A 20,124-nucleotide genomic window follows, 5' to 3' on the forward strand; every position below is an offset into this window, starting at 1 on the left:
TCTTTCATCACATTCCCAGTGGGTCAGAAGTTTACATACACTCAATTAGTATTTGGTAGCATTGCCTTTAAATTGTTTGAGGGAAGAGACTTAGGGGGTATGCTAATTTGGTATAGAGCAGACCTAACCCACTATTAAATTAGTCTAAAACAAGAAAATGTTACATCTGGTGCAGAGAAAATGTCCTCCTGTGTGCTACCTACAGTTGAAGTAGGAGGTTTACATACACCTTAGCCAAACACATTTAAACTCAGTTTTTCACAATTCCTGACATTTAATCCTAGTAAAAATTCCCTGTCTTAGGTCAGTTAGGATCACCACTTTATTTTAAGATTGTTAAATGTCAGAATAATAGTAGAGAGTGATTTATTTCAGCATTTACTTCTTTCATCACATTCCCAGTGGGTCAGAAGTTTACATACACTCAATTCGTATTTGGTGGCATTGCCTTTAAATTGTTTAACGTGGGTCAAACATTTCAGGTAGCCTTCCACAAGCTTCCCACAATAATTTGGGTGAATTTTGGCCCATTCCTCCTGACAGAGCTGATGTAACTGAGTCAGGTTTGTAGACCTCCTTGCTCACGCACGCTTTTTCAGTTCTGCCCACAAATGTTCTATAGGATTGAGGTCAGGGCTTTGTGATGGCCACTCCAATACCTTGACTTTGTTGTCCTTAAGCCATTTTGCCACAACTTTGGAAGTATGCTTGGGGTCATTTTCCATTTGGAAGACCCATTTGCGACCAAGCTTTAACTTCCTGACTGATGTCTTGAGATGTTGCTTCAATATATCCACATAATTTTCCTTCCTCATGATGCCATCGATTTTGTGAAGTGCACCAGTCCCTCCTGTAGCAAAGCTCCCCCACAGCATGATGCTGCCACCCCCGTGCTTCACGGTTGGGATGGTGTTCTTCGACTAGTAAGCCCCCCCTTTTTCCTCCAAACATAACGATGGTCATTATGGCCAAACAGTTCTATTTTTGTTTCATCAGACCAGAGGACATTTCTCCAAAAAGTACGATCTTTGTCCCCATGTGCAGTTGCAAACCGTAGTCTGGCTTTTTTATGGAGGTTTTGGAGCAGTGGCTTCTTCCTTGCTGAGCGGCCTTTCAGGTTATGTCAATATAGGACTCGTTTTACTGTGGATATAGATACTTTTGTACCTGTTTCCTCCAGCATCTTCACAAGGTCCTTTGCTGTTGTTCTGGGATTGATTTGCACTTCTCGCACCAAAGTACGTTCATATCTAGGAGACAGACCACGTCTCCTTCTTGAGCGGTATGACGGCTGCGTGGTCCCATGGTGTTTATACGTGCGTACTATTGTTTGTACAGATGAACGTGGTACCTTCAGGCGTTTGGAAATTGCTCCCAAGGATGAACCAGACTTGTGGAGGTCTACCATTTTTTATCTGAGGTCTTGGCTGATTTCTTTTGATTTTCCCATGATGTCAAGCAAAGAGGCACTGAGTTTGAAGGTAGGCCTTGAAATACATCCACAGGTACACCTCCAATTGACTCAAATGATGTCAATTAGCCTATCAGAAGCTTCTAAAGCCATGACATCATTTTCTGGAATTTTCCAAGCTGTTTAAAGGCACAGTCAACTTAGTGTAACTTCTGACCCACTGGAATTGTGATACAGTGAATTATAAGTGAAATAATGTGTCTGTAAACAATTGTTGGAAAAATTACTTGTGTCATGCACAAAGTAGATGTTCTAACCGACTTGCCAAAATTATAGTTTGTTAACGAGACATTTGTGGAGTGGTTGAAAAACTAGTTTTAATGACTCCAACCTAAGTGTACGTAAACTTCCGACTTCAACTGTACGCAATTATAGCATTAGCTGTGTGGCTTCTTATCATAACTAGCATAGTAACTAGCTAACAAGGAACTTTGCTGCACAAACAACCCCTTGTCTGTGAATTTCCATTGAATGGAAAGTTCCGGTTGTGTGACTTGGCTATCTAGCCAGTGATACTGTTAATGAAATAATCGAATGGTGACGACACGAAATCCATCACCTACCCTATTTACAGCCATATAAAACTATACCCAGTTCAGGAACACCATATCCAGAACCCTTATTCTGTATTTGTGCTCTTCATGAATTGTCATAGACATCAGCCAGATGTTAGCCTACACATCTGCCTCTGTATGAAGTAGGGGAGATGATGATCTTCAAGACACTGTCATTGTCTATTGTGATCCATTCTTTCTGTGTGCTAAAAGCTTTATCCATTATTTTTCTTTCTATGTGCTAAAAGCTTGTTTGAGTTGTTTTTGTTTTCTCCCCATCAGGATGAACGGCCATCCAGAGCTGGAGCCCAGCACAGCACCATCCTGTGTACCTGGCAGCAGGTGTGTGTGTTTTCTTGTCTTATACACTTCACTGTCCATCTCTGATAATGTACATGCTGTACTGACAGGGGGGATGCAAAGAAGAGGACCAAAGAAGAGACTTACTGTAATCAGCCAGCAGATTTTCTTGTGGTTTAAGCGTAGCCATGACATGAGCTACATAATGAAAAGTTGTTGAATATCCTTGAAATGTACAAAACTGACTGACATTCAACTGACATGTTGAATATTTGTTGTCTGAACAGCTTTCCAGTTAATGTGACTGTCTACCTGGTCAGGTATTGCTGACCCCTCACCTGTCTGTCTGTGTGTCCAGGTACGTCAGCCCAGCAGCTGGATGCCTCCTTCAGTACCACCGCCTCTCTGGAGATCTTTGAGCTGGACCTGGCCGAGCCTTCTCTGGACATGAAGCTCTGCGGCGCATACTCCTCCTCTCACAGGTAAGGAAACCCTAGCACTAGTCTTAATGCTAACCCCATCAGAGGAATGTTTCTTTCAACAGGATTCTTTGTAAATTATATTTCTTCAGAGAACTCCAGTAGTAGGTTAAACCCAGGTAGGGCATAGTAGTACAACTGTAATGGTTAAACTCAGGTCACTGGAATGAGCAACAGCAATCAACAAATATTAGTGCAATACAAGTTCCAATAATAAGCATCAGAGCAGGGAAGTCAGCTGTCATAAACAACTCCTGGCTAGGTTTTGAAAACATACGTCTTTGTAGCTCTTCGTCATAGCTAAGACTGCTCTCATCTCTCTTCACCAGATACCACACGCTGGCGTGGGGTCCCCACGGCATGGATGCGCAGGGTCTCCTGTCCGGAGTGCTCATTGCGGGGGGGCGAGAATGGTGATGTCATCTTGTACGACCCGGCCAAGATTATTGCTGAAGACAGTGACGTTGTCATCGCTCAGAGCGACAAACACAGCGGGGGGGTCAGAGTTGATGTCAACTCCTTCCAGGTATACCTAACTAACTGCTTTCACTAACCTGTGGAGTGAGCTTTGGCTTTATGCTGTGCATAGTACTCACATTTTGTTTCCAATATCTCTAAGAGAACTTCTCACTTTTGTTTTATTGGAATACTAATGTTTTGGTCTACAAACCTTGTCAAGTGTCTCTCATTGTGTTTGTTATTGTAGTTGCAGTGTCACCCCATGTTAGCTAGTGATAATAATGCATTACTTCCCTTACCCAGACCAACCTGGTGGCTTCAGGAGGTAACGAATCAGAGATCTACATCCGGGACCTGAACAACTTTGGCTCCCCAATGACACCAGGCCCTAAAACTCAGGTAAGACCCATGACATGGTTAAGAAATAAATACGTTTTGAAATTGAACCTTCAGAGTAGGGTTGTCACGATACCAGTATCGCGATACTCAGAGGTATCGTGGCAAGGAAACAAAACATGAAGCGGACTAAATTTCCTGAGGAAAACAGTCCTAATGTTGGAAACAAGCAGCCTGAGGTTGTCACCCATTACATTTACGTCATTTAGCAGACACTCTTATCCAGAGCGACTTACAGTAGTGAGTGCATACATCTTCATATTTGTTTGTACTTGTCCCCTGTGGGAATCAAATCGAACCCACAACCTTGGCGTTGCAAGTGCCATGCTCTACCAACTGAGCATGTTTCTTTTCCAAGCTACAGCACACAATATGTTACATACAGTAGGTTTTTTAACCAAAGGGTTTAGTCTGCTTTGTGTTTTCCTTTTTTCCATGGAAAATCAGGTATTGTAGTATTGCGATACTGGTATCGTGACAACCCTACTTCAGAGTGCTACCCAGTTCATTTTTTATGGATTATCAATGAGAATTTATGGAGTAGAGGAACGTTTGAGTGAGCAGGTTGTTTATGTTATTTCAGCCTCTGGAGGACGTCAGCTGTGTCGCGTGGAACAGACAGGTCAAACACATCCTGGCTTCAGCCAGGCCCAGCGGCCGCGCCTCCATCTGGAACCTCCGCAAGAACGACCTCATTATCAAAGTCGGCGACCACAGCAACATGGTAGGTAACGTACGTCTGCTGTTTACGGCTCAATTTGCCACTTATGAACCCAGCAACAGGGTACGCAGCAACACACGTTTGTCTGTGTCTGTCTGCTGTTAAAGCCTCAGTCTGTAATTTGTGACCACAGCAACATGGTACACTACGCATGTCTGTATCTTTCTGTCTGCTGTTAAAGGCTTAGTCTGTCACTTTCATCTCCAGTTTAAAAGTGTTGTCCCTGGCTTGCAGCGTTCTGTAAACCGTGGGGGTGGGGGTGAAGAATTCCCTGCTCCTTCAGTCAGAAGATTGGCAAATGTAACTGCCACTGAGTTGTTTTGAATTCTGTGGTAAACCTCCCCAAAACGAATAACAATGGAAGGTACAGGTTGCGCCTTCAGTTGTTTTGGGATGATAATTATTGTGTAATTTTCCTTTGACAGACAGATTTGGCAACCGTATAGGCCTGAGGCTTTTGACATAAAATGTTACTTAGTACAAACACGCCTGTGTGTGTGTGTGTGTGTGTGTTCAGATGCACTGTTCTGGGCTGGAGTGGAACCCAGAGGTAGCTACTCAGCTGGTGCTGGCCTCGGAGGATGACCGGATGCCAGTGATCCAGATCTGGGACCTGCGTTTCGCCACCTCCCCTCTCAAAGTCCTGGAGAACCACACACGGTAAACTATCACTTCAAATTAATCTGGTATCCAGTCTTGAAAAAGTAACATGTTAAAAGTTGAAACGCTGACTGACTGTACTTGGAATAATGGAGGCAAAAACAACCTGTTGGTAGTCAAACTTGTTGAGGCTAATCGCCTGGAGTCTGGCTGACCCTGAGCTGCTACTGAGCTGTGGGAAGGATAACAGAATCCTCTGCTGGAACCACAGAGGTCTCACACACCTGCATACACATGCATTGATCCAATGACTCTGTGCTATTCTTAGCATGGTCCCTATCTACAAAGTACAGTACACTGTTAATAAGTTTCATTACTGAGACATACACGTACACAGCTTTATTTAACCATAAATACATTCCTGTCCTATCTGTAGTTGCCTTCTGATGTGAATCTGTTGTTAATCTCCAGGTGCTGTATGAGTTGCCTACCAGTACCCAGTGGTGCTTTGACATCCAGTGGTGTCCCAGGAACCCAGCGGTGCTGTCGGCTGCAGCCTTTGACGGACACATCAGCATTTACTCCATCATGGGGGGCAGCAGCCAGGCTGTCAGCCAGACACAGGCAGACACAGTGGGTACCAGTTTCACACATTAACGCTGTTCAGGGTGGAAACTGGCCACCATGTTGGTTAGGGTTACAGACACGGTTAGCACCGACTCAGAGATGAACAGTGGTTTAGAGTGGAAACTCTCTTCCATTTTGGAGACACTTGATCATTGTTCATTTTGCTGCTCTTTGACCTGTCTCTGTTCCAGATCAGCACGTCATTTGGCAACATGGATCCGTTTGGAATGGGCCAGACCCTGCCCCCGCTGCAGCTTCCCCAGGCATCCCCCTACACAGCCACCCCCCTCAAAAAGCCCCCCAAGTGGATCCGCAGGCCCGTGGGGGCCTCCTTCGCTGTGAGTCACTATCTTCTCTGCCTTCATTACTTTGCTATGTTTGTCAAGTCGTATGCATGGATGTATGATGTACAGTTACTGAGCAGCACATTGCTTTCCTTTTGTGCTATTATCTGACCTCCTGGTGACCTTTACTGCATGTTCCTTTCTCTCACCTCTATAGAAATTGATAAGTTGAAATCGTACTAATAAGTTATTCTCTTCCTATTTCTCTCCCCCTCCAGTTTGGTGGTAAGCTGGTGTCGTTGGAGAACATTAAGCCCAGCCCCCAGCAGCCTCAGCAGCACGGCCCATGTGGTTCACGTGAGTCAGGTGATCACCGAGACGGCCTTCCTGGAGCGCTCGGCCCAGCTGCAGGCCATGCTGGCTGCAGGCAGCTTCACTGACTTCTGCCAGGAGAAGATAGATGCTGCCCAGAACGAGTTCGACAAGACCGTCTGGTCCTTCCTGAAGGTAGGGATGGGAACTCGGACTTCACTTTTCCTTTATTGTCTAGTGTTAAAACAGAAGTTTGTCTCTTGCTGTACTGCAAGGTATTGCTGTGCTTTTACTTTACCAATGTTCAATTGTGTTCTCAGGTGAACTTTGAGAATGACGCTCGTGGAAAATACCTGGAGCTTTTGGGATACAAGAAGGAGGAGCTAGCAGCAAAGGTGAGGTTGGAAATGAACCGTCACTGAATGTCCTCAGGCCTTGTCAGTCTGTCTGTCTGACCTGTCTGATCCTAATGCTGTTTGTCAGCCTGGTTTAACTCTGCTGTGGATGTTGGTTGTTTGTTTACAGATTGCAGCAGAATAAAATAAAAACCTATTCAGCCTGAGGAGGTACCGTCTTTCTTTCCCGTGTGTGTGTGTGTGCGCACGAAACCTATAATTCATTATTTGTGACAACACGGTAAGCAACATGGCATCGGAAGCAACAATTTGCTGAAATGTAGATAGTAATGCTAATGGTAATCAAATGCAAATGTATCTGCTCATTCACTCTCCATGTGTGTGAGTAGCTTTGGTGTCATTGCTCAAACAGGGAAGTGGTAGGGGCAGTCAGAAACTGTCCAAGATGACTCTCTCTAGGTTTCACACTACAGTTGTTTAGGTGACTAGGAAAAGGAAGTCTTTCTTTTTCACGTGCTTGGCAGTTCAAGTTAGGACAACTGAAAATTGTTGAATCGCTTCCCTGACTTTTGTCATAGATCATCATTTAATATGATTTGGTGAACTTCACATCACATATTTCCATTGTAACTTATATTTTTCATCTGCAAGACGATGCTATTTTCTCATCTGGTTCTTAAAGCTAAAGCATATTTTGTGATTCTGACATTGCTTAACCTGGGCTCAAAGATAACAGTACTAATATCTCAATGGACACAATCAATTAACTTTCATCATTTAACATGAATGAACATTGTTAGGTTTCTAACATTATTCTGATGATTATTTATCTACAACTCTCAATCTAATGGCTCTCTCTGCTGAACTCCAAATCTGGCTCTCCTCTCCTGCTGTATGAATGTGTGCAGCCTTCCCCTGCTCCTTCCCCTACCTCTGAACCTGAGCCTGATGTAGTGCCTGAACCCAGTGCCGCTCCCCAGCTCAGTGCTGAAACCCCGGCTGAGGTCCTTCCTCCTGTGCCTGAGCCTGCTGTTATCGAGCTCGCCCCCGAACCGCCGCTTGAACCTGCCCTCCAGCCTGAACCCCAACCTAAGCCAGAGCTTGCCCCCTCAATCTGTGGTGACCTTTCACCTCCTTCTGATCCTATGCCTGTCCTCCAATCTGAGCCTGTCCTTACTCTTGACCTCAGCGCTGAACCCCAGCTTCTCACTCCTGTTGCTCTCCTGCCAGAGTCTGACCCTACTTTGGCCCCCCCAGCTCTGGCTCCCACCACTGACCTGCAGCAAGTACCCGTGTTTGATCCCGCTGCCTCCTTCACCCTCCAGCCTCCAACAGGGTTCAACTAAGTAGACGTACATTGTGTGTCTGAGTTTGACCACTTTGGCCTAATGCCTCAGGTACAGTCCCCGCTACATCCTGTACCTGACCACACCAACCTGCTGCCAGTACCCGGCTTTGACCCAATGCCATCATTCCCCACCCTGCAGCCTCTAGCCGACCCTGGACGACTCCTCTCCGCCGACCTCCCACCTGAAGACGCATTTGACCTCATCGCTGCTACAAATCTCCAGCCAGCAGCGGAACTGGAACTCAAACCTGCTCCAGAACCGAAAGATCCGTTTGACCTCATCGCTGCTGCAAACCTCCAGCAAGCAGCGGAACTGGACGTGACGGAGTCTCTGGAACCAGTGGAAGCGGAAGTGGACCTGACGAGGGCTTTGGCCCTTGAGGCTGAAGCTGAGCCCATCGCCCAGGAAGAGATTCCTCTGGAGGAGGTACCCTCTCCTCTCATCCCCTCTTCTCGTCAGTCCATCCCAGAGAAAGAGAATGTCACATCGTACTGTTACAACGTTCATCGCTAAACTGTAAACCTATTACATTGGTACTGCTACGTCAGTATATTGCTACAGTTATGTCTCTCATCTAGAACTAGAATTGACTTACCAAATTATTATCCTCCTATTTTCCTTCAACTTCCCTTTCTCTCTGGGGTACTCACACCCATTTGTTTGGTTTTACTTTGCTGTCTAATGGTTATATGTAAAGCTCTCTGTGAGATTAGATGTATATAGTGGTATGGAATAACTGTTGTTTTTGAGTTGTTGCCCTGTAAATCTCCCATTGACATCATTTGCACAGCAGTTGGAATTGTACTCTTAGTTCCTCCAGTGAAGGTACTGCTCAAGGTAAAAAAACATGAATAAACTCCCTCTCTGGTCTGTCAGGAGGTGGCAGCACCAGTGGAAGCAGAGGCAGAGGCCAGCCTCCCTGAGGAGGCACCAGCTCCAGTCCAAGAGGGCATTAACCTCGGTCTCAGTCGAGGTAAAGATCCATCTGAATCTCTATTTTGATTGTTCTCAGTTTAAGTTGCCGATGTGCTTTTGTTGTGTGTTGTTGGTTTGTCCGGTCAGGTGTGGACTGCCTGATTACCCAGGCCCTGCTGACCGGGGACTTCGGGGGCGCCGTGGTACTCTGTCTCCATGACAACCGCATGGCCGACAGCATCATCTTGGCTATCGCCGGAGGGGCGGAGCTTCTGGAGAAAAGCAAGATCACCAAGGTAACTAACACAGTAACGTAACGTAACAAGCTGGTGTGAAGACCAAGGCAACGGTGTTCTATCGAGGTGCTTCCCACTGGGCAGCAGTTGCTTCACCGGGCAGCTGTATCCCATGTCGCTGGCGGTAGCTAATGTGGCCAATTTGTTCCATACTCAATTATATTTGGAGTAGGATAGCAGCCTACAGGAGAAATAACTTGTAATATTGGGAGTAACCATTTGGATGTCACCGTGATACAGTCTACTGCTCAATGGAGAGCGTTTGTGCTGCAAGCCGTCAACACAACACCACCTTGCACAGTGTGTCCTTCGCTCCCGGGTTCCGCAGGCCGAGCACTGCTGTCTTGCAGTAACTTAGAGTGAAGTAGCTAGATAGTGTAGCTAATATCAGGCAGGGTGACAGACAGCTAAAGCACATTTATTGCTTTTGTAGTTCGATATAAACGGAATGATTCTGAACACTCGGAAGTCCCAACTTCGGCAGACAAGTTTTAAATTCTCGATGAAGTTTATAGCCACAAACATAAACTATCTAGCTGGGGAGGGCTCATCAGGACGACTGACTGAACCGAATCCGTTCGTCTCCACTCAACTCGCAACATACGTCATACATTTTGGGCGTGTCTGTATAGCCTCCCCCATCACGAAAGTACCTCTATCATGATGAGGTCAGTCAGTGCCATGATCAGGTAGTTGTTGATCCATGGTATTGGCTACCAGTATTCCAGTATTGGCTACTGTTCTACTCATATTGTTTATTGATAACGTATCCTTCTGCAGATGATCAGTGGTGGTGTTGAGGAACTGGCAGAGGGAGGTACAGTGGGGGGAAAAAATGGTGTTTATGGGCTGTGGTTTCTGTTGTGGCTCCTCTATTGTTTAGTCATCATTTGTGTTTGTGTGTTCTCCAGGTGAGGTCTGCCTCCCCAGTGACCTCCTGGAGTAACCAAACTCCCCCAGCTCTCCCCAGTGACCTCCTGGAGTAACCAAACTCCCCCAGCTCTCCCCAGTGACCTCCTGGAGTAACCAAACTCCCCCAGCTCTCCCCAGTGACCTCCTGGAGTAACCAAACTCCCCCAGCTCTCCCCAGTGTCCCTCCTCCTCTAGGCCCTACCACCACAGACCCCCAGGGACATACACACTAGCCCTCAGTATGGCTGGGACCACACACACATCTGGACCACACTAGCAACTTTGCTTCAGCTTTTTTGGCATGTGTTGAGTGTGCCACAATCTTGACCAACTCTAAAATCTAACTCTACTTCTAGCAGCGAACTAAACACACAAATGTTTTGCAGTTTTTTTTGAAGGTATCTAGCTAGCTGCCATAGTTATTAGTGCCAGTAGCTTTCCTCCCTAACACTTTTCCCTGGATGTTAATGTCTTTGATGGCTTTGATGTTTCCTCTGGTTGACTGTAGTCCCATATTGTTTGCCTGGATGAAAATGAATTCATTGATTACATTGATTCAACTGGGATTAATACTTTTATATTAAACCAATGAATTGATTTCCAATGTTATCATTACCAAGGGGCTTTTCCTACACTGTTGTTCTAGTATGGAATCAATACGTTACTACTCTCTTCTGTTGCAAGCACTCCTCTTGCTATTGTGGTACAATTAGACTTAGCACAAATACCAAGCACAGGGTCACAGCCATGTACCCCTGACCCCCTACCCTCACCATGGACCTGCCAGCTAATGCCCACTGAGCTCCACTCCCTTAGGTGCTGTATTAGTCTGCATGTCCCCTGCTCTGTTTCCTACTCTACAACCCAACCTTAAGGTCACTGATTGACCCCAACACCACCACTACTTCCACATGCCCCCCTAGTCTCTCTCGCTACCTGACCCCTTACCTCCACAGTCACAGCTCCGCCCCCCTGTTCCCATGGTCCCCATACCGGCTGGTCACTTACTGTAGCTGCAGTAGTATGCATGTCACCCTGTTGATACCCCAACCCACCCTGGATGCATGTCACCCTGTTGATACCCCAACCCACCCTGGATGCATGTCACCCTGTTGATACCCCAACCCACCCTGGATGCATGTCACCCTGTTGATACCCCAACCCACCCTGGATGCATGTCACCCTGTTGATACCCCAACCCACCCTGGATGCATGTCACCCTGTTGATACCCCAACCCACCCTGGATGCATGTATGGTTTGTCATGCATGTCTGTGTGGAGCACCTGATACAACCTCTAACCCTCTCCATGTCTGTCTGTTTCTTCAGTCCAGATCCTGTTTCTCTTTTCGTAGATTCACTCACAGCTCTCTTGTATGTCAGTATTTTGTATGTCTATCTAGTTGTCTTGAAGGGATACTTGGGGATTTTGGCAGTGAGGCCCTTTATCTTCTTCACTATAGTCATATGTTAGAGGTTGTTTCGCGAGCCAATGCTAACTAGCGTTAGCGCAATGACAAAGTCTATGGTATCTTCTAGCTAGCAGATACCATAGACTTCCAGTCATTGCACTAACGCTAGTTAGCAACTTCCTTCAAACTGCACGCAGAGACATACAAATGGTTTCCATGAGTTCATCTGACTCTGGGAAAGTAGATTAAGGGACTCATTGCCAATATCCCTTTAATTCCACCACTTTTCAACCTCATATTCATTATCTCCAGCACCATACCAGTGTCTACATATGTGAAAACGGCATGTTTCTATGATCTGTAGTTGAAAAAAAATGTAAAGTAAAAAACGGTATTGTCTTGCTTGCCATGTCACCGCCAATCTCAAAAAGCAAACATCCCCCCCCACCCCCCAGTTTCCCATATGGCTCAGCTCAGGTGCCTACAGTACATAAACCATAGACATACACTACATGACCAATAGTATGTGGACACCTGCTTGTCGAACATCTCATTCCAAAATCGTGGGCATTAATATGGAGTTGGTCCCCCCTTTGCTGCTATAACAGCCTCCACTCTTCTGGGAAGGCTTTCAACTAGATGTTGGAACATTGATGCGGGGACTTGCTTCCATTCAGCCACAAGCATTTTTGAGGTCGGGCACTGATGTTGGGCGATTAGGCCTGGCTCGTAGTCGGCCGTCCAATTCATCCCAAAGGTGTTCGATGGGGTTGAGGTCAGGGCTCTGTGCAGGCCAGTCAAGTTCTTCCACACTGATCTCGACAAACCATTTCTGTATGGACCTCGCTTTGTGCACGGGGGCATTTTCATGCTGAAACAGGAAAGGGCTTTCCCCAAACTGTTGCCACAAAGTTGGAAGCACAGAATCGTCTAGAATATCGTTGTATGCTGTAGCGTTAAGATTTCCCTTCACTGGCGCTAAGGGGCCTAGCCCGAACTATGAAAAACAGCCCCAGACCATAATTCCTCTACCAAACTTTACAGTTGGCACTATGCATTGGGGCAGGTAGCGTTCTCCTGGCATCCACCAAACCCAGATTTGTCCGTCGGACTGCCAGATGGTGAATTGAGATTCATCACTCCAGAGAACGCGTTTCCACTGCTCCAGAGTCCAAACCACTCCAGCCGACGCTTGTCATTGCGCATGGTGAACTTAGGCTTGTGTGCGGCTACTCGGCCGTGGAAACCCATTTCATGAAGCTCCCGACAAACAGTTATTGTGCTGACGTTGCTTCCAGAGGCAGTTTGTAATTCTGTAGTGAGTGTTGCACTCGGCTGTCTCGTTCTGTGAGCTTGTGTGGCCTACCACTTCGCGGCTGAGCCGTTGTTGCTCCTAGACGTTTCCACTTCACAATAACAATACTTACAGTTGACTGGGGCAGCTCTAGCAGGGCAGAAAGTTGACGAACTGACTTGTTGGAAAGGTGGCATCCTATGACGGTGCCACGTTGGATGTCAATGAGCTCTTCAGTAAGGCCATTCTACTGCCATTGTTTGTCTATGGAGATTGCATTGCGGTCTGCTCGATTTTATACACCTGTCAGCAACGGATGTGGCTGAATCCACTAATTTGAAGGGGTGTCCACATACTTTTGTGTATATATACAGTGAGGGAAAAAAGTATTTGATCCCCTGCTGATTTTGTACGTTTGCCCACTGACAAAGACATGATCAGTCTATCATTTTATGGTAGGTTTATTTGAACAGTGAGAGACAGAATAACAACAAAAAAATCCAGAAAAACGCATCTCAAAAATTTTATAAATTTATTTGCATTTTAATGAGGGAAATAAGTATTTGACCCCTCTGCAAAACATGACTTAGTACTTGGTGGCAAAACCCTTGTTGGCAATCACAGAGGTCAGACGTTTCTTGTAGTTGGCCACCAGGTTTGCACACATCTCAGGAGGGATTTTGTTCCACTCCTCTTTGCAGATCTTCTCCAAGTCATTAAGGTTTCGAGGCTGACGTTTGGCAACTCGAACCTTCAGCTCCCTCCACTTATTTTCTATAGGATTAAGGTCTGGAGACTGGCTAGGCCACTCCAGGACCTTAATGTGCTTCTTCTTGAGCCACTCCTTTGTTGCCTTGGCCGTGTGTTTTGGGTCATTGTCATGCTGGAATACCCATCCACGACCCATTTTCAATGCCCTGGCTGAGGGAAGGAGGTTCTCACCCAAGATTTGACGGTACATGGCATCGTCCCTTTGATGCGGTGAAGTTGTCCTGTCCCCTTAGCAGAAAAACACCCCCAAAGCATAATGTTTCCACCTCCATGTTTGACGGTGGGGATGGTGTTCTTGGGGTCATAGGCAGCATTCCTCCTCCTCCAAACACGGCGAGTTGAGTTGATGCCAAAGAGCTTGATTTTGGTCTCATCTGACCACAACACTTTCACCCAGTTCTCCTCTGAATCATTCAGATGTTCATTGGCAAACTTCAGACGGGCCTGTATATGTGCTTTCTTGAGCAGGGGGACATTGCGGGCGCTGCAGGATTTCAGTCCTTCACGGCGTAGTGTGTTACCAATTGTTTTCTTGGTAACTATGGTCCCACCTGCCTTGAGATCATTGACAAGATCCTCCCGTGTAGTTCTGGGCTGATTCCTCACCGTTCTCATGATCATTGCAACTCCACGAGGTGAGATCTTGCATGGAGCCCCAGGCCGAGGGAGATTGACAGGTCTTTTGTGTTACTTCCATTTGCGAATAATCGCACCAACTGTTGTCACCTTCTCACCAAGCTGCTTGGCGATGGTCTTGTAGCCCATTCCAGCCTTGTGTAGGTCTACAATCTTGTCCCTGACATCCTTGGAGAGCTCTTTGGTCTTGGCCATGGTGGAGAGTTTGGAATCTGATTGATTAATTGCTTCTGTGGACAGGTGTCTTTTTATACAGGTAACAAGCTGAGATTAGGAGCACTCCCTTTAAGAGTGTGCTCCTAATCTCAGCTCGTTACCTGTATAAAAGACACCTGGGAGCAGAAATCTTTCTGATTGAGAGGGGGTCAAATACTTATTTCCCTCATTAAAATGCAAATCAATTTATAACATTTTTGACGTGCGTTTTACTGGATTTTTTTGTTGTTATTCTGTCTCTCACTGTTCAAATAAACCTACCATTAAAATTATAGACTGATAATTTTTTTGTCAGTGGGCAAACATACAAAATCAGCAGGGGATCAAATACTTTTTTCCCTCACTGTAGTGTATACACACACACCATAGACATACATAATTCACACACACAGAAGTCAGCTCAGACAGATCGAGCTCAGAGAGGTCCAGCTCAGGAGCTCCATCAGCAGCAGATTTTCATTCAGAATGGAAAATGGATGTGTTAACGCAACATGTTAGTACATTGAACCAAATGTTATCGATTAGTTCCTCTAATCAAATCGCACCGAATTGTTTCAAACTAAAACATATCGTTCCTTTATCTTTGTCTTGAAAGGGAAAGATGCACATCCCCACTATTCCCTTTATAATGCACTTTATAGGCCAGGGTATAAGGTTCTTGTCAAAAATAGTGCACTTTATAGGAAATAGGCTGCCATTCGGAATGCAGCCCCTGAGTCTGTGATGTCATCTTCTGTGTCTGTCCTGTCTATCGTTGCAGACTGAGCCGACACCCCCCATTTATGGGATGCCTCCCCCTGGGTCAGATGTGTACTCACATCAGTACCAGCGTAAGTGTCTCAAACATCCCTACCACTTCCAGGTGATGGTTGCTCTCTTCTTCGTGTAGAAGGTAAGTGGCACACTGAACCACCTATAAGTGTGTCTGCTGCCACCAACAGGTTTGGAGTATACACTGAGTAGCCTCGAGGAAATCGTGGCCTCGCACATACAGGCGCTAGCCTTGGGTATTCTAAATACAGTTAGTGTCTCCAACTGTATTTCAAGTCAGACTATCTTCGATGCCCCGTTTTCTAAATTTAAACCATCAAACATTTTCTGTTGAATGTTTGCTTTCATAGTGTTTTCTCTTTGGAATGTTCTTTGCTAATCAGCCTTGAATCTTTCTTTGGCGATTTATCTAAACCTGAAATATCACCCTAAATTGATAATGAGAATGTTTGGCTGTTAACTATCTCACTGCATGATGTCCCATTCTGAATGACAAATCTTTCATGCCTGATAGTCTCTCTATAAAAAAATCTGGCCAGAAATATTGGCACACTTGCAATTTTTTCTAATAATTCAAAATTTCTTCCAGAAAACTATTGAAATTAAAACATTGGTATCCACATATGTATGTCTTTGTTTTGCAGTTGAACAAAACGAAAAAATCTGAATAATTTACTAAATCTTAGCTTATTCCACAAAGAAATCCTAAAATGGCCCGGACAGTATTATTGGCACCTTCTAGAAGTAGTTAGAAATAATTAGATTTCAAGCAGGTGATTCTCTTTTACTTTGGAATTGAACTCACCTGTGGTATGTTGCATGTGCCTGCAATATAAAAATCACTCATTCAGCCAGTTTGAATAGAGAAAAGGACTAATTCTCCTGTTTTGTGTCATTGTGTGTACCGCAATGTGCATGGAGAAAATAAAGAAAACCAGAGAATTATCTGAGGAGGTCAGACACAAATTGTAGCCAAACATGGACAATCTCAAGGCTACAAGTCCATGTCCAGAGACCTTGATGTTCCTGTTTCCACCATACGTAATGTTATCAAGAAGTGTAAGGCCCATGCCACTGTAGCAACCTCTCTGGACGTGGCCGCAAGAGAGAACTTGATGGAAGATTGCAGCGAAGGATTGTTCTAATGGTGGAGAAAGCACCTCTATCAACTGCCACACAGATTCAAGCTGACCTTCAGACACAAGGTATGACAGTTCAATTCGCACCATCTGTTGCCAACTCAATGAAAGGGGGTTGTATGGTAGGAGACCCAGGAGGACCCCACTGCTGAGAGAGAGAGATATAAGAAAGCCGACTGCAATTTGCCAAAACACACCTGAACATGCCAACATCCTTCTGGGAGAATGTCCTGTGGACAGATGAGACCAAATTAGAGCCTTCAAAGAAAATAACACCTTCCCTACAGGCAAACATGGAGAAGGTTCAGTGATGTTTTGGGGTTGCTTTGCTGCTTCTGGCACTGGGTGCCTTGAACGTGTGCATGGCATCGTGAAATCAGGAGAATACCAAGGCATTGGAGCGCAATGTCGGACCCAGTGTCAGAAATCTGTGTCTCCGTCGAAGGTCATGGGTCTTCCCAGCAGGAGAATGACCCCAAACACACTTAAAAAAGCACCCAGGAATGGTTCAAGATCAAACGCTGGACTGTTCTGAAGTGGCCAGCAATGAGTCCAGATCTAAATCCCATTGAAAACTTGTGGAGAGATATGAAAACAGCTGTTGGGAGAAGGCATCCTTCAAATCTGGGTAAACTGGCGCTGTTTGCACAAGAGGAGTGGACCAACCTGCCAGTACAGAGGTGCAGGAAGCTCATTGATGGCTATAGGAAGCGCTTGATTGCAGTTATTTTGAACAAAGGCTGTCCTACCAAATATTAAGTCTAGGGTGTCAATAATTTTGTAATGCCATTTCTGTTTATTTTCTGATTTAAATGGATATATTAAGTTCTGAATCAAAAGCAAAGGTTCTGTAATATTGACAGTGAAATAAAGAATTGTGGAGACTAAATACTTAGGTAAATTTCAACTTATTTTGGGGGGAAATTGTGAGTTACTTGAAAAACGTGCAAGGGTGCCAATATCTTTGGCAACGACTGTACTTTTGAATGAAGTTCTAACTAAGTTGAAGCATTTTTATGTAATGTTACCATATATTGTAATTATTAACAGAGAAACATGCTTCCATTTCACATTTCCTGAACTGCTAGAAAGTTGAATGCATGTTGCTATTGTTAAAGACCCACAGTAAGCACTGTTAAAGTATTTAACGTAACTCTGTGACTAATGCATGCTGTTCTCTCTTCTGTGAACCCCAGCCTACCCTCCGGCCAGCCAGTACAACCCTGGCACTGGTGGCCCAGCTATCTATTCACCTCTTCAGTACTCTGCTCCTCCCTCCTTCTCTTCCTCCTCTCCTCAAGCCCCAGCTCCAGGCTTCATGCCCCAGTACACTCAACAACCCCTCTACCAACCTCCTGCCATGGGACAGCCTCTGTCTTCTCATCCTCCTTTCTCTCCTACTTCCTCCTTCTCTCCTCCTCTGTCCTCTGGAGCGTCTTTCCAACATGGCGGACCAGGGTCGCCTGCCTCGTACATGCTTCCTCCTCCACCAACCGGATCCTCAGGTACACAGCCTGATCCTGGCTCTGCCCCTCTCTCCACCCGCCAGTCATCTACAACATGACAGTACTCAGTACTGGCTTTGGTCCAACATCTACACTACAATACCCCTTAGAAAGAAGCAATGTATTGAACCTGTATTCTAAAGTGGTACGCTAGTGTGGATATTGGAACAAAGCCATAGTTCAGTTTGATTGGCCAACCAAATGTCAAGTGTAGGGTTAGATACCAGCATAGGAAGCTAGTGGTCCATATGGAACTGGTCTTTAAAATTGAGTAAGTGATAGGCAGCTGTGTAGACAGTGTCCAAATATAAGGCCATAGGAACCAGGACTCAGTGTGTGCTATCTATTTGCTTAGTGAGCACAGTGCAGCCAAGCAGACAGGCTTCAGACTGTAATGTCATTATTTTGCACTATAGCCTATTTATTGCCTTACCTCCATAACTTGCTACATTTGCACACACTGTATATATATTTTCTGTTGTATTTTTTGACTTTGTTTTTTTTACCCCATATGTAACTCTGTTGTTTTTATCGCACTGCTTTGCTTTATCTTGGCCAGGTCGCAGTTGTAAATGAGAACTTGTTCTCAACTGGCTTACCTGGTTAAATAAAGGTGAAGTAAATAAAATAAAAAAAGACTGTCAACAGCTGCTGTTGTTCCATGCCTCTCTCACACCTCTAACCCTGGGTGGGGAAAGCTGAGGAAACGTTTTTCAACTGACATACTGTTACTCATTTGAAAAATGGCGGATACTTATTAACAGGGCCCTGTCTGGCCTTTTGGGGTAACCGAAGTGTTAGAGGGGTGTTAGACATTATTAGCATTACCGTATTGTTAAATTAAATGGGACATTATTAGTTAGGTGTAAACATTTACAGGTACAGTAACACTAACAACAACACATTTTTTGGAGGAGGGCAGGTAGCCTAGCGGTTAAGAGCGTTGGTCCAGTAACCGAAAGGTCGCTGATTGGAATCCCTGAGCTGACTAGGTGAAAAATCTGTCGATGTGCCCTTGAGCAAGGCACTTAACCCTAATTGCTCCTGTAAGTCACTCTGGATAAGAGTGTCTGCTAAATTACAAAAATGTTAATTTTGAGTGTCATGAGTGTACTATTAGTAGTTCCCTAGCTATCATTGTCATTATCATATTACTGTTCTCTCACATGTGCCCTGTTGGTTCTGGGAAGTGTTGTAGAGTGTATTTGTTTCATTCACAAAGGGATATAATCCAGACAGTACCTGTTTCATGAAAGGTGAATTTAAATAGACAGCTCTGCTCTGCTACCTTATATAATTACTGTCTGGAAATGTCTGCCACCGGGCCTGACCAGATCATACTATTCAATTTAATCAAAACCATCAAGCGCTCGCCAATATTCCTGACGATCAACAGCATTTCCGCTTCTGTTTTATAGATTAATATTTAATCAAAGAACCAGCTTCTATTTATTTTTTTAAACCAGCTGATTTTAACGGGAGCTATCTATCACATAATCAGCTCTGTCACAGACCGGAAGTACCCAGGACAATAATCATAACTGCCATGATGCTGTTGTTGATCAAGAGGTTAACATGGGTATGAGTGTCAGTTGGTGGACCCCGATGTGTGGTGGTCTGGGCAGGAGCGTAAGCAGCAATGATTGGGTTGGTGGTAAATTAAGAGTCCAATTGGGATGGCTCAGAGCTTTACTTGGCTATCTAGGGCAGGCAATATCCTGATGAAAATGACAGGCAGGAGGATCATGATGATTATATTTAGGGGTCAGCCCAGGCTACACTGTGCTCAAATACCAATGCATTTAGCCTAAACAAAACTGTTTTGGTCATTTACTGAAATGTTAATAAAATGAGCCATACAGCCTACGCCGTTGCTCGTTGTCTTGCTGATGCACTATGAGATGTATAGCTTGCTTCAACTTTGGCGACTAGTAAGTATTTTTTAAACCTCCCGCTTTGGGCTGAATGTGTCAATGTGTATTTCATATATGCATAATCTATGAGCAGAATTACTGTTTTACCTCGGTTAGCCACGAAATCCCTAGTTTGAAAGTGACTGTTCTCTGGAAACTGCGGTACCATTTTCGCTACATTTAGCCCCACTTGGGCCAGCCCTCTAGCAATTCGAGTTTAAGCCAATGAGCTTCAGCCCCTCGCCATTTGCGTGACAGCTAGCAAGACGCACACACAGTAGAGAGAGAGCAATGACGTGGTGCACATATCTGCACATTTGTGATGTACGCAATTTTCTGCAACCACTTTTGGCTCGTGGGCGCTACATTCAGAACAACTGGCAAAGTTTTCAAAATTACCGGAGAATCTATTTAAGTAATTTTAAAATAAGCGCAAT

At 45.0% G+C, this 20,124-nt stretch overlaps 1 protein-coding gene across 1 annotated transcript in view; it reads left to right on the forward strand.

Annotated features, from left to right (window-relative positions):
- Positions 1 to 2,312: 2,312 nt before the first annotated feature.
- Positions 2,313 to 20,124, forward strand: part of LOC121574261 (protein transport protein Sec31A-like) — a gene marked incomplete at its 5' end in the record, with an annotated part of 37,100 nt that continues 19,288 nt past the window's right edge. The window contains 16 exon segments of the mRNA XM_041886883.2: positions 2,313 to 2,367; positions 2,684 to 2,807; positions 3,134 to 3,203; positions 3,205 to 3,330; positions 3,567 to 3,662; positions 4,243 to 4,383; positions 4,898 to 5,040; positions 5,452 to 5,613; positions 5,799 to 5,945; positions 6,170 to 6,398; positions 6,524 to 6,598; positions 8,047 to 8,334; positions 8,785 to 8,881; positions 8,971 to 9,119; positions 15,120 to 15,189; positions 17,466 to 17,774. Of these exon segments, the coding sequence (XP_041742817.2) occupies positions 2,313 to 2,367; positions 2,684 to 2,807; positions 3,134 to 3,203; positions 3,205 to 3,330; positions 3,567 to 3,662; positions 4,243 to 4,383; positions 4,898 to 5,040; positions 5,452 to 5,613; positions 5,799 to 5,945; positions 6,170 to 6,398; positions 6,524 to 6,598; positions 8,047 to 8,334; positions 8,785 to 8,881; positions 8,971 to 9,119; positions 15,120 to 15,189; positions 17,466 to 17,774 (2,281 nt within the window).

Source organism: Coregonus clupeaformis, chromosome 9 (genome assembly GCF_020615455.1).
Source record: "Coregonus clupeaformis isolate EN_2021a chromosome 9, ASM2061545v1, whole genome shotgun sequence".
Classification (NCBI taxonomy): domain Eukaryota; kingdom Metazoa; phylum Chordata; class Actinopteri; order Salmoniformes; family Salmonidae; genus Coregonus; species Coregonus clupeaformis.